Source organism: Mus caroli, unplaced genomic scaffold (genome assembly GCF_978045245.1).
Source record: "Mus caroli unplaced genomic scaffold, Mus_caroli_1 scaffold_13, whole genome shotgun sequence".
NCBI lineage: Eukaryota > Metazoa > Chordata > Mammalia > Rodentia > Muridae > Mus > Mus caroli.
In genome coordinates this window covers 38,597,379-38,610,842 of record NW_028227268.1, presented here as the reverse complement: position 1 = coordinate 38,610,842, position 13,464 = coordinate 38,597,379, and the positions used below count along the sequence as shown (strand labels likewise).

The window sequence follows — 13,464 nt, the reverse complement described above, 5'->3', positions numbered from 1 at the left end:
ACTATACAGTTGATTACATGTACATCTAATTATGATTGTTAACCAGTCTACAACTCCAAGAGGACACAAGGAGTTTGAATTGTGTCAGAAACAGTAAGCACACACCTGGGCAGATGCTTCGTGTTGGCCAGGAGGTGCTCTCCATATGCATAATGTCACTTGTTGACACTTAGGCTCCTAATATTTTACCCAGCGTCAGGGAAACAGAACTGTGCAGAGGGCTATATATTTAGTTCAAAGCATTGATATTTCCCTACAAGAGATATCCTTATTTTACAAGGAAAGAAACCAAAGTAAGATCAAGTACCTTTATTAAGGAACCATTAATACACTGCCTTCCCAAATATAACCACCACCCCAGGGAAGTGAGCACTACAGGGTGGTTTATGTGGGTATTGTGACAGTGTGTGTGTATGTGTATATATATATATATATATATATATACTGAGTTTGTTTTCTCTCTGTCTCTCCAGTGTATGCACATAAGCAGGAACCCCCTCAGTATTCCCACACCTCCCGGTTCCCATCTGCAATGGTGGTCACAGATACCAGTAGCATCAACACTCTCACCAGCATGTCTTCCAGTAAACAGGTAATGCCAGCAGGAGGGGGCCAGGGTGTGTGCATGTGTGTGTACATGTATGTGCTCATAATTCAGACTCTCAAAGTACCAACGAGTGGGCACATACTCAGCCATGATTTTATTCTTAGGAGATTCTTCTTCAGTTAGCTACTAAAAAGAACTCCTGAGGTTAGAGGGCAAAACAGATGGGCAACTGACCAAAAGAGCTTATTGATTCCCAACAAGAGTCTTAAGTGAAGACTGAGGTTGGATGGGTCACTGGAGTCTGGATGACATAATGCGGTTAGACACTGGAACTGAGCATTCCTGACGGGGAGGATTGATGACCCATGCGAAGGGTTTTTCCAGGATGGGATGGGAAGACCAGGATGTCTGGTAAGCTGCCAGCTTTGTAAAGGTGGTCAGTGGGGGAAGAGAAAAGGAGAATCAGGGTTCCTGGGACTGATTCTCTTAGTCTAGGACCCATACCACCCTCAGGCACTAGAAGCCCGAGGAATAGCCTTATTGTGCTAACCCTTTGAGGACTCGTCAGTAGACAGTGTGACCTTTTCAGAGGCCTATGCCCTTCTGATGGTTTATCAAGAAACTTAAATTCAACTTCCTGGTGCAGAGAGCATGGGAGAATCCACAGTAGCTTAGTCACTGCTTCAGTGGATGAGTAATTCCCACCTCCCAAAGAGGTGCTGGAGTAATAAAGACCGCTACCCAACAGGGAGGGCCACAGCTCAGAGATCTCCCTACAACCGGACACCAAGAGCTAGAAAACAGGACAAGATGTCTGAACATGGTTGTGGATTCCAGAGTAACACAATGAGACCTTTCAGCAGCTGGGGTCTATGTACTGTGGGAACTGTTTGGCCTCTATCGATTGCTAGATAAAGAGGCAACAACCTTGAACTTTGTGTCAGAAGCACTCGTCAAGGTTTGATCATGTTGATCGTGCCCCACCTCCACCCCAGGCACCCCCGTAAGTCACACCTCACCCATCCCATCCGCCACTAGCTTCTGATCAGATTCTTTCACAGGCTCAGGAATCTCATCTCTCTCCTTGACTCATCTTCTTCAGGCCCTAGCGTGAAGGAGGGCAGGTTCTACCATGGACTTTGAACATTTGTTTCATCTTGAAAAGGACAGTTGAAACATCTACTTGTTTCGAGGATTTGGAGCAGTTGTGTATGTTAGGTGTCTGGCGTATCTTGAGTGCTAAATGCTTAGCTTGTGTTGCTGGGCTCAGAAATCCGGGAGGTAGAAGGAGAGGTGTGTGGGACCCAGTCGGCCAGTCTTCTCTCACCCAATAGAAAATTAAAAGACAACCCTCCATTGCCCTGCCCTTCGACTCCTAACTCCCATTTCCCACTCTTTGTAGCCATCAGGGAAAACATTTATCTATGCTCACCAATCTCAATCAGGGGGTTAGCCAGGCGTAGCAGCCCTCCTTGGGAATACCTTCCTCTTTTAAAGTTTTATCAATCCATCTGCTGCTTGGGCAGCCCTCGACAGGGCAGTGATTAATTATCGCTGTCTTTCCCACATTGACTTTGATGCCTGCTTGTTGAAACGAGTCCTCCGGGTTCGGGAAATGGTCCCTTAACCTGCTTCAAGAAGCTCCCAGAGATGTTGCTATCAACCCCCATGTGGCTTCTGCCCTCCACTGGGCAGAGTGGCTAGCCAACCTTGAAGTTGAATGAACAGCTTCCTTGACATATTATGAAGGTGTCTCTGTATTCCAGGACATCTCATGAGTAACCAGACCCTCATTTCTGCAACATTGAAGATGATGACTATACTAGTAAGATTAAAAAAAAAAAAAAAAAACCTCAGGTGGGCATGATGCTACACGCTTGTGATAGCAGACACAGAAGGCTGAGGCAGGAGGAGCACTGTCTCACAAGACAAACGGGATGCTTTATAGTTTGGCTCTGTCGTTTTCATTCCATTTGCAAGCTTCTAAGTTCAAAGACATGAACTGAAACCCAAAATGGAAAGTGACCTACCCAAGGTCATGCAGACGAACTTGGCCTCCAGACTTTGACCTTTGACTTCTAATCCTGAACTCTTTCCATTTAAACACCTTGCCCCTCTCTTGATAATGCCCATGGTTTTGTTGTTGGAAGTGGTTAGGAACCAGAGCCAACATTACACATGTGTGCTAAGTTTCAAACAGAAAACTTCTGTCCTACAAACCAGTGCAGAAGGAAGAACAGGAAAGGGTGAGCTGAAGTGAAAATTATCTACAAACTCTCTGTTCCTGAGGCACCAGGAACATGGGCAGCTGTGGTTTTGTTTTTTGTTTTTGTTTTTGTTTTTTTCCCTTCATTTTAAAGCATTGTTTTCCACGGGGTACTTCAAAACCATTGCCGGGTGTCAGGACCGATGAGATATGTTAGAGAGAATGGGTCCTTGGCCAAGTAAGTTAGGGGAATTTCTAGGCTAAACAGAGCCTTATGGAAAGGGCCTCCCAGGACAGTCCATGTGCTGATGATGTGTGTGAAACCAGCAGCTAGTGTGTGCCATGCTTGGGTCACAGGGACACACCCTGGGGACACACCCTAGATAGTGCTATTCTGCAGGCTTTGAGTAGAGGTGGAAAGAGCCAGGACACCTGAGTGAATTCTGACTCCACCAGCTTCTACTGTACAACCTTGGGCAGTTTCTCCCCACTGAGATTGTTGCTTTCTTTATAACTGGGAGAAGCCCTTCCCTGGCTCACCAGGGCCTAACAGTCGTCAGGGCCATAGTTAGATGCCCCCTTTATATTCCTCCTCCTGCCTGTGCTCCTTTACGAGGCCATCCTCTCCTCTTCTGCCTTCCTCACTATCCACCTCAGTGCTTGGTCTACATGTGGTCAGAGGAGGCCCTGGCAACAAAATATCCCAAAATTCGGGCTATTGCTCCTGAAGGCTCACCATCTTGTGTGCGTGCTCCCAATCACTGTTTCCCTTGCTGCTACCAGACAGGTACTCACCTTCCCACTTTTACCCCCAAAATCAAGTGAATCAGGAACCACCTACAGTACCAAAGCTGCTTGTCCAGTGAGTAAGTGGGTGGGTGGGTGGGTGGATGGATGGATAGATGGATAAATGGATTCAGAACTGCTTTTTTTTTTAGTACCTCCAATTTTCCAACAAGCATTCAAGCTGCTGTTCTACCATATATTACCTGGCTAACTCTCTTCCTCCTTCAGCTAAGTAGATAGGTTTATGCAGAAAACTAAGGCTCTAAGATGAAGAGGGAGATGAGTAATTTTACACAACAATAAACCCCACAGCCAGACTTCTACCAGACTTTAATCTTCTTGCTCCAGATTCATTAACAGCCTTCACTTCCCAATATCTTTTTCTTTCTTTTTAACTTTATTGTAATTTTTTTTGAGATAATGGTTTGGGGTCCTTTGGTTAGCCTCTGGAAGGTGGGAGAGAGTGTGCTATGTGCAGAAAGGAAACTGAAAACTTAGATCCAAGAGGAATGATCCCTGGCTGGCTTGGACCTCACTGTACAAACAAGGCTGGCATCAATTTTGCATTGATCTTCCTGTCTCTGCCTCCCACATGCTGGGATTTGCAGGCATGTGTCGCCATACTTGGCTTCTGATAGCTATGCATGCCTAAGAACCGTAATAATGATGCAGAGTTGTGCAGGTACACAGCTAAATCTAGATTGTGAACTTGTAGCTGTCTGATCCCAGTACTTACCTGTTGCTACCACAGACCTGCCTCAGGGTCTTATAGAATTAAGTTTCAGGATTCCTAGGCTGCCAAGAGTCCTCTGTATCTCCTTTCACCTGTCCTTTCTGGAGAATTTGCCTCTTCTTCTTCAACACTTGGGTGTCATGAGTGACATTCTGAGGGGGTTTGTGTCTGAGCTCCTGTGTAGTGACATCCTGCAGATCTGGGAATAAGACTATACCCAGCAATGACTTCAGTAAGTGCCAGAGTGGGTGGGCTGTAAGCTGACCCCTGTTCCCATAACACACTCTATCCACTGTTTCACGTCCTAGTTTACAGAAAGGTCAAGAGAAACCTCCAGAGGTACTAACAAGGGGAGGTGAGGGGCTTCATCATGAGCCTCCTGCAGCTGCACCTCCTTGTCAAACTTTCTTCATTGTTGAGGTTAGGGAAGCTAGGTCTGATGGTTGGGAACACCAAGCCCGGGAGCTGGCCATATCCAGACTTAAAATTCCACTGCCTTCTACCCATATACCCTCTGGGAAATCTGTCAAGCCTCAGTTTTCTTCTGTATACAATGAAATCTCTTTCATGGGATCATTGCATGACCGCAAAAAGATCCTGGTACAACCTATCTCTCCATGCTTGACCCGGGGGAACATCTAGTCCATGGAAGCCAGGGGAACATCTAGTCCATGGAAGCTGGGTCACATCTGGTTTCTGCTGCTAGGAACCCTGAGTGTCTTTCAGGTATGAGAAAGAGGTTTATAAATGACCAAGAACATTTTTCCCTAAACTCAGATTATTTTATAGAGATGTATTTTTCATGTGTGTTTGTGTTGCACTTGTGTGTATCTCTGTGAATCATTTACATGTGTGCCCAAGGAGGCCAGAAAGTGCTGTTGAATTGCTTGGAGCTGGAGTTATGGATGGTTATGAGTGCTGGATAAATCCTGGGAACTGAACTCCAGTCCTCTGCAAGAGCAGCAAGTGCTGCTAACCTCTGAGCTATCTCTCCAGCCCCATGGCTAAGTGTGCAAGCTTGGCCATCGTAGGTCCCATTGGGTTTTACTTATAGTCTGTATAGACTGTAGTTCCTGCATCTCTAAAATTATAAATATAATCATTACCTTCACATACTTGAGCTACAGTTAGCCCAACAAATTAACAGTAGAAGTGAGTTGGTTTACACACCCATCTTCTCTCTCTCCTTCCTCCCAGTTCAGTCTCGAGGCCAGCACAGGCTTGTTTCTAGTCTCACACTCCACTGTGTCCTCATCATCACCACCTCCATGCTGCAGATTCAGTAGCTGCTTTCTGATACTGTGCCACAGCCCATCCCTCCTTTGCCCCTTGGATTTTAAGGCACCACCTCATTCTGTAGCACTCAACACTCCTCCTGCCCTTAGCTGGCAATTCATCTCCTCAATGTTGGAGCTCTGAGGGGCCCAAGGATCATTCCTTGGCCTCTTCTCATTGGGTCACACACCAATCCTGTGACTTTGGGCCAAGTGCACAGGCTGATGACACGTGGGATCTGTCCCTGAGGTGGTCCTGCCCACGACAGCGTTATCATTAGTGAGACATACGCATACCCAATTTATACAGCGCACCTCTCAAGCTGAGCCCACCTAAAACAGAAACTCTTCGTTTGCCCGGGTTTCTCCTTACCCAGATCACTTCCTTGTTCTGTAATTCCACTTTTAAAACCCCCTGCCCTCCCTTCTCACTAGAGACCTTTGTTCTTTTCTCCATTACCCCACGTCCTGTCTATCGGTTAAGTTCTGCTAGGAGACCTTTAGAATTCACTTCAAATCTGACATTCCTCACCACACCCCTGGACACCATTATATATATTATATATATGCTCTTGTCTCTACTTGATTTCGTTCAGTGGCCCTTGACTCCCCCTTCTGCTCTTCCATGCAACATTGTGGTCTGGTTGCAGCCGCCAGAGAGACCTCAAGAGAGAAACAAGCCTGTCCTTCCCCTGTCAAAATTCCCCAATAGCTTTCCATTGCTACCAAATGAAGAAGGAGACTTACAAGGCTCTGGGTGATCAGGCTGCTATCTCCATACTTCTTTCTGCCCCTCCTTCAATCACTGGGCTTAAAGCAGAACCAAGAACTTACAACAGCCAGCAAGTGACTATGCATTTGGCCTCTTCTACCGGGAACATATTTTGTGAGGTTTTCCATGCTTGCTTCTTCATCTCATTCAGTTCACATATCATGACCTCCCTAAATTACCCCCCTTTCCCTCAAGTCAGCCTAAGTTACCATGCTTGCTTTCCAAGAGTATTCACCTCTACCTAAAAGATGTTTACATATGATATGTGCATGTGACATTTGGTGGCATATTGTACAAACTCTCTAGAATGTACACTGTGTAAAATTATAGCCAGGTCATATTCACAATTGCATGCCCTGGACACCTTGCAGGCACCCAGTTATGGGTTAAATTAATAACAGCCGTGACCTGAGTTGGATTCCCAACATGATGGAAAGAAAGAACTAACTTCTGCAAGGTGTCCTCTGACTTCCACACACAAGCTAGGGCATGCGAATGCCTGCACACTTGCAATAAATAAATGTAAAGAGAAATAATGATAGAGAGGGGTTGTGTGTGCAGAGCCCTACACACCGTATCTGCACACAATGGAACTTCAGTATGTTCCATTATGTACTACCATTCAGTGCCACCATTATGTAACACGTCCTCCAGGGATTAGGTTCACAGTTACCACACCTTACAGAGGGTCACCCAGTGAGCCTCTGGAACCCCCATGAAGCTGGGAGTCCTGGGACCCCAGTGTATACCTTATCAGTTGTTTATGTTTAGACTCTAAAAGGAGCAAATAATTCCAGGTCCCTTGACAACATTTAGGGCTCTGCCCCCATTTTATTATGTGAGCAAACACCTGATAGCTGGGAAGCCCATCCCTAATGACAGGTCATAGAATCTCACTGGCGTCTCCTTATCGGCCCTTCTTGTTTGCTCTCCTATTGAAAGCTGAGAGGTCACAAGCCATTTTCTCTCTCTTCCACCTGAAATCTGAAAATTGGAAGGAAAAGGGGGGAGGAGGGGCTGATAGTGGGGAGTTAAGAGACCGGAGAGTGGGGGGTGAGCAGAGGCAGGAAGAGGAGGCAAAGGGTATCTGAGAGCCCTGACCAACACCTCAAGAATGTAGGAGGACCAGAAACCCAGGTCCTCACACAAATGCGTAGCTCGGGGTCAGCCTTAGGAGAGCCCTCAACAGCATCAAGAACAGAGGAAGGAGCCTCAGGCTGGACATTATTAAGAATGACAGAATGGCCACACGGATGCCTTTGAGGCAAGGTCACCTGTACTAATGCACCCAAGCCCGCTGCAGCCTCCCTTTCTGTAGAGGAGGAAACTGAAGCACAAAGAATAATTTGACTGAAGACAAAGCTAAGTAGAAAGAATGCTCTCAGTCCCTGACACAGACTGGAGGTCACCTAAAGCCAGCCGGAGACTCTGGTTTCACAGTTTTCCCTGGTTCTGAACGGCTGGCCCACCCCAGCTCACTCTGAATCTTGCTTTCTTAATCTGTCAAATGGACGTGTGGCGATCTCATGGGATGGTGAGTGAGAGCCCTGATTAGTAAGAAAATAATGGAAGAATATGCCTGTGTTTGTATGAGTACATGTGTGTTTGAGGGGAGAGCCTTGAGAGAACAAGCCTCTAGGCTCAAAGGAAAACCTTCAGCACTGACAAAAGGAAAAGGGGTGAAGAGAAAGACATGTGGGGGTGGGGTGGGGGATGGGGGTGGGGTGGGGGGATGGGGGCAATTAAAAGGAGAGTCATGATTTTCTGAAATGTCACTTGAAGCCTGGGGCTCTGGAAAAGGGAAGGAGGCTGTCCCACATGGGTCCTGTGGCTCCTCCCAGAGGGTGGCTGCAGATACTCTGAGGTCTCCTTCCCTGGCCCACCGAGATGTATGGCATCAAACACCTTTAACCTTTGACTTCTTTTCTTGGAATCTTTGCCCAATGATAACAACCCTTGAGAAAGTTCCGTATGATTTCCAAAGCCCTCCTCTCCCTGATGGAAACTTTGAGTCAAGGGACATTCCCTCACTTACTTGGTGGCCTTGCTGCTCCTGATAGATCAGCAGTGTCAGCAGAGCCTGAGAAATCCTTAGAGATGCACAGTCCTGGGGCAAGCGAGGTGGCTCAGGACATGGAAGAGTCTTTCGGCCAAGCCCAATAACAGGAGTTTGATAGTGGAACTCACATGGTGGGAGGCGTGATCCCAACAAACTGCCATCTGACCTCCACTGTGCGCATGTGCACACATAAACACACAGACACACACACACACACACACACACACACACACACATACAGACACACACAAATGCAAATATTTTTTTAAACTACAAATACCAACTCCTAGGCCTAACCCAGGCCTGAGAACCAGAGATGGATCTATGTTTTAGCAGGATCCTTGTTCTTGGCCATTCCATCCAAGTTTGGGAAGTAGTGGCCCAGGACCCTTAGAGATCTTAGGAGGAGACCAAAAGAGGCCTAGAACTCCTACCCTGCTGTTTTGTGATCACCCTGAGCACTGTATAAATGCCATTCTCACAAAACCCCACTTCAGGGTTAAACTATTAACCTGATAAATCAGGACTATTTCAGGCTCCCCGGCAACACTTTTTTTCCCTGGGAAGTTCCCAGGGAAGTTCTCTTGAAAGGAAGACTTCAGCACCCACAGTGCAGTTGAGTGCCCACCATATTCCAGCCCTCCACCTCCAGAACTCTGCTGGCCATGTTGGGTATCAGCTCCCTTGGAGAAACTAAACTAATGGCCTACGTGCACACAGCTAAGCTCTTTCTCCTCTCTCTCTTCCCCCACAGTGTCCACTGCAAGCCTGGTGATCCTCACATAACCCACTCACTCTGTGCACAGCAACAAGGACCCCATTTTCCACACCATCAGTCTCTGGGGAAGTCCAGCAACCAGACAGGCACCTGGGAGCCCAGGAGAGGGCCCTGCTCACCTGACATCCTGCCGGGCACCTCAGATAAGCCGCTCCAGAGAGCTGCAGCCCGAAGCCCAGCTTCCCTTCTTTGCAGTATTGTCATGATGCCTCTCCTAAGATGCCAAGTGCTCTTGTGTCCCCCAGAGGCGGCCGCTGCGGAATGGTGCAACGAGAAGGGAGAAACCTGTGGAGTCTCCCCTGCAACCCGTCATCGAACAAACTGATGCAAAAACTTGAATCTGTTACTGAAATAAGATGAGGACCAAGGAGGGTGTGTGCTAATGAACTGAGCCAGACACTGTATATACTGACAGACCCCCCCCCTCCCATCCCAGATGATCTCAAGATTTCTTCTAAAGAAGTAAATTTGTCCAATGGGTGTAAACTATAAACTACTGTAATTAAGTGCAATTTTCCTTCCACGTATCTACCCCTGCCCTGTATATAATACTAAAGTGTCTATCACTTTTCTTTGTAAAGGTCAGAGTTGAAATTTCAAGAGTGACTTGCTTCCTCCCCCTCCCTTTCCCCCACCCGAAACCACCGAAAGTGGGAAATGAATCTCTTCACCAGCATCCCTCTGGCCACAGGGATAGCATACTTTGGACCGACTGCCAGCTAACACTCCCCACCCCCATGTTAAGACACATCTCTGGATTCCTAGAGGGATGGGACATAATGGCAGCAAGATGGCCCTAGCTCCCTGTGGGCCTGGGCAGGGACACTGACTGGCTGACAGCCATCTCAGGAAGCCTCCCATTAAAGCAATTTATTTTGTCACTGCTTCGAGTCTCATATATCTTCCCTGGCTGTGGCTTCACCAAGAATCCCCAGGCCTGGTCTCGTTGAGATTTTCCAGTGAATACACATGTTATCCTCTCCGGTGGCCTGTGCTCACGTCTTCTTGGAACATTCACATTAGCTTTGTCACGCTTCAATCTGGGAAACAGTTGATTGCATCATTAGACACAAGGACAAGGTCATGGCGCCAATTCTGGGTCACTTATGGTCACAGAGACAAAAAGTATAAGTGGGGTAAAAGTATAAATGCAGTGGGGGACTTCTGAAATCTCATTTTTTTTGTTTTTGTTTTGTTTTGTTTTGTTTTTGTTTTTGTTTTTCAAGACAGGGTTTCTCTGTATAGCCCTGGCTGTCCTGGAACTCACTTTGTAGACCAGGCTGGCCTCAAACTCAGAAATCCGCCTGCCTCTGCCTCCCGAGTGCTGGGATTAAAGGTGTGCACCACCACCGCCCGGCTTGAAATCTCATTTTTAAGCATTAATTCCAGGCTCTTTCCTTCCTTGCCTCCCTGAGGGACTCTTGAGGCCTAGGGGAGGGGGCTCTCATGGTTGCTTCCACTTCCTTGGTCCTCCCTCTGTTGAGGATGCTAATGAATCCAGTGCTGACTTGGGAGGAAGGACCTTGCCCTGGCCTCATCAGTACTGCCACCTCTTCCATAAGGGCTTTTCTATGCTCCAATGGAGTATTCCAGAGAAAGTAAAGCCAAGAAAATCATAGAGAACCAGTCCCTGGGTGGCTGGGTTTTCATATTCCCAATAGAGTGGAAGATGGCCATTCTCAGAGAGCTGGAAAATTTGCTGAGGGCCTACTGTGTGCCCAAAGCAGGGGCAGATAGTATAAAAATACTGGTCCCTGCTGGTTCTTAGGTTGCTCAGATAGTGGGTATCATTTGAGGCTAAAGTAGTCAAGAGGAAAGTTCATAGCTAGGCTGAGGTGAATCCAGCATGAGGGCAAGCACCACAAACACACAGACAGCAAAGATGCCTTTGGACTATTTGAGGTGACCTACAGGTATACAAGGCCTGGAGAGACGGCTCAGCTGTTAAGAGCCCACACAGAGGGCCCAGCTTTATTTCCTATCACCCACATCAGTCTGCTCACAGCAGCCTGGAAGTACAAGTCCACGAGATCAAACGTTCTCTTTTCACCTCAGAGGGCGAGCTGCTGAACACACAGACAGGCAGGCACACATATAAGTTAACTCCTCATTAAAAGAGTTTAAAGGGCATGTCTATTTCCAGAAAGTACATGCCAGGGAGTAAACGCACGAAGCCTACACCTCAGCTGGAGCTCTATAGCCGGATCCCTCTTTGGGGAACAGCCAGCAGCATTTGGCAGGGTTTAGATTAGTGGTCTTCAACCTCCCTAATACTATGACCCTTTAATACAGTTCCTCGTGTTGTGGTGACAACCCCCCACCCCAACCATAGAACTAGTTTGTTGCTACTTCATAACTGTAATGCTGCTACTATCATGAATTGTAATGTTAAGTGTCTGTGTTTTCTAATGGTCTTAGGTGTCCCCTGTGAAAGGGTTGTTTGGGCGCCCCCCTCCCCCAACACCCAAGGGTTTACACCCTACAGGTTGAGAGCTGCTGGTTTGAACTGTTTGGTCTTGTTGCAATAGCTTCGAGAACCTAGAGGTCCTGATGATCCAAGAGGTCATCCGAACACAGGCACAGGTAGAGAGGGTTGGGGGGAGAGTGGATTAGACATAGTCTTAAGGAACTTTTCTTAACCAAGCCCTATTTGACCCCAGCTATATAGAACGGAGACCCAGGCAACTGACAAGTCTCTGGAGCACTGGCAGGCCCTTCCTAACATACCTTCCCCAGCGGAAAGAGGCAGAAAGGTACCCACTGTGTGGGAGTCCAGATGTAAACTGCCCGTTCTGAAGGTTTGTTTGCAACTAAGAACCCTCATCCACTCCGTCCTTACACACGTCCTTGAAGGGAGCCTCCTTCAAGCTCCCTTCCTTAGCCACAGAGCACACACTTTTCTGTCAGGACCCACTCATGTTCCGGGGAGAGTCCAGGGTTAGCCGCTCTTCCTTTTACCATCCATGAAATGAAATGAGATCCTTACTGATCTGCCTCAGACTGTGGAATCTCCCCTCCAAATCTTCAGATAGTTTGTCCTGTTTGCTGAGGAATCCAGGTGGATAAGAATACAATGGAGCTGAGCGTCCTGAGTTCTTTGCTCACAGTTGGGGGCAGGCCTTTGGTAAGCTTCTTGGAGTCCAGAGACCTTGATTAGGATCAGCACCACTGTCATATGTAAAAACTTCGATGGTAATAATCATGCCTGATTCTTAAGGCCCTTCGAAGAATGACAGGGCTAATGCCAATGGCAGAGAGCCAATGGCAGTGAGCTGTGCACACTGTGTTGGTGTTCATTCTTGCATCATAGAGCTTCCTGGACCGGGCTGATGTTTCCAGACGTCAATCAAGACTTTCCTTATCAATTGTGTGGTGCTGGGCGTTTGGTCAAATGCTTTTGTTTCTATGATATAAGGCAAATGAAGTGGTAAACTGAGGCTTGGGAAGAGCCAACCCAAGGAGAGAACGTTTGACTGGGGAGGTTTGGTCTTGGCTACGGAGAGCTCTGGGAAACTGGAACCTGTTCTTATTCCTTAAGTGGGGTGGGGCTAGGGAACAGGGGTCTCAGGAAGACTCCTGGAGCCTGGAAAGACAAAGTCAGGAGGAGGCAGGAGCCAGCTGTGCTGGAGGTAAAGCTGAGCTGATCGCTCCCTTTGAACCAGGGATTAGATGCATCAAAAGCCACTGTGGAAAAGGAGTAATTGTCAGTAGCAGACTACACAGGGTGCACCTTGCTTCCTCAACCCATCACACAAGCCGCATGTTGATAACAAGTAGCAATCAGCTGAACCTGTAAGCCTGTAAGTCTCCTCCCTCCCCCTTTTTGTCTCTCCCTCCTCTCTCTTCCCTCTCCTCTGCCTCCTGGGTACAGGGGTCATTCCACTGTGCAAACACTGAATTGTCTGCAGGGACTTCCAGCGTGACCGTTTATTACTGAATCCTTGGCGTGTGCAGAACTTCACACACACCTGGATGAACTCTTTCTAGGGTGTAGAGAGAAGGAACACTTTCTAAGGGAGAGTAAGCTGAGCAAACACAGAGGGAGCTACATCAAAGGCAGGGTCACTAAAGCCAGTCTCCTGAGGCATACATACATACATACATGTCAACACACCACAGAAGAACATTGAAAATTTTTTTGTATCTTTATATATATATATATATATATATATATATATATATGGAGATTTCTTTCCTGTGTCCTATTGTCTTGACACCTGTAATAAAACAATACAATCTACTCCAAATTCTTTATGATAAGGATATACAAAGGTTTTTGGGGGGGTTGTTTGTTTGTTTTTGTTCTTTG

At 47.2% G+C, this 13,464-nt stretch overlaps 1 protein-coding gene across 7 annotated transcripts in view; it reads left to right on the top strand.

Annotated features, from left to right (window-relative positions):
* The window catches only part of Hnf1b (HNF1 homeobox B), a 55,279-nt gene extending 45,239 nt beyond the window's left edge, over positions 1–10,040 (top strand). For all 7 annotated transcript variants that reach the window (XM_085829734.1, XM_021176581.3, XM_021176580.3 and 4 more), the window contains 2 exons: positions 474–592; positions 9,132–10,040. In XM_085829734.1, the coding sequence (XP_085685860.1) occupies positions 474–592; positions 9,132–9,152 (140 nt within the window). In that variant the 3' untranslated portion in view covers positions 9,153–10,040. The remainder of the gene's footprint in view (positions 1–473; positions 593–9,131) is intronic.
* The last annotated feature ends 3,424 nt before the right edge of the window (positions 10,041–13,464 follow it).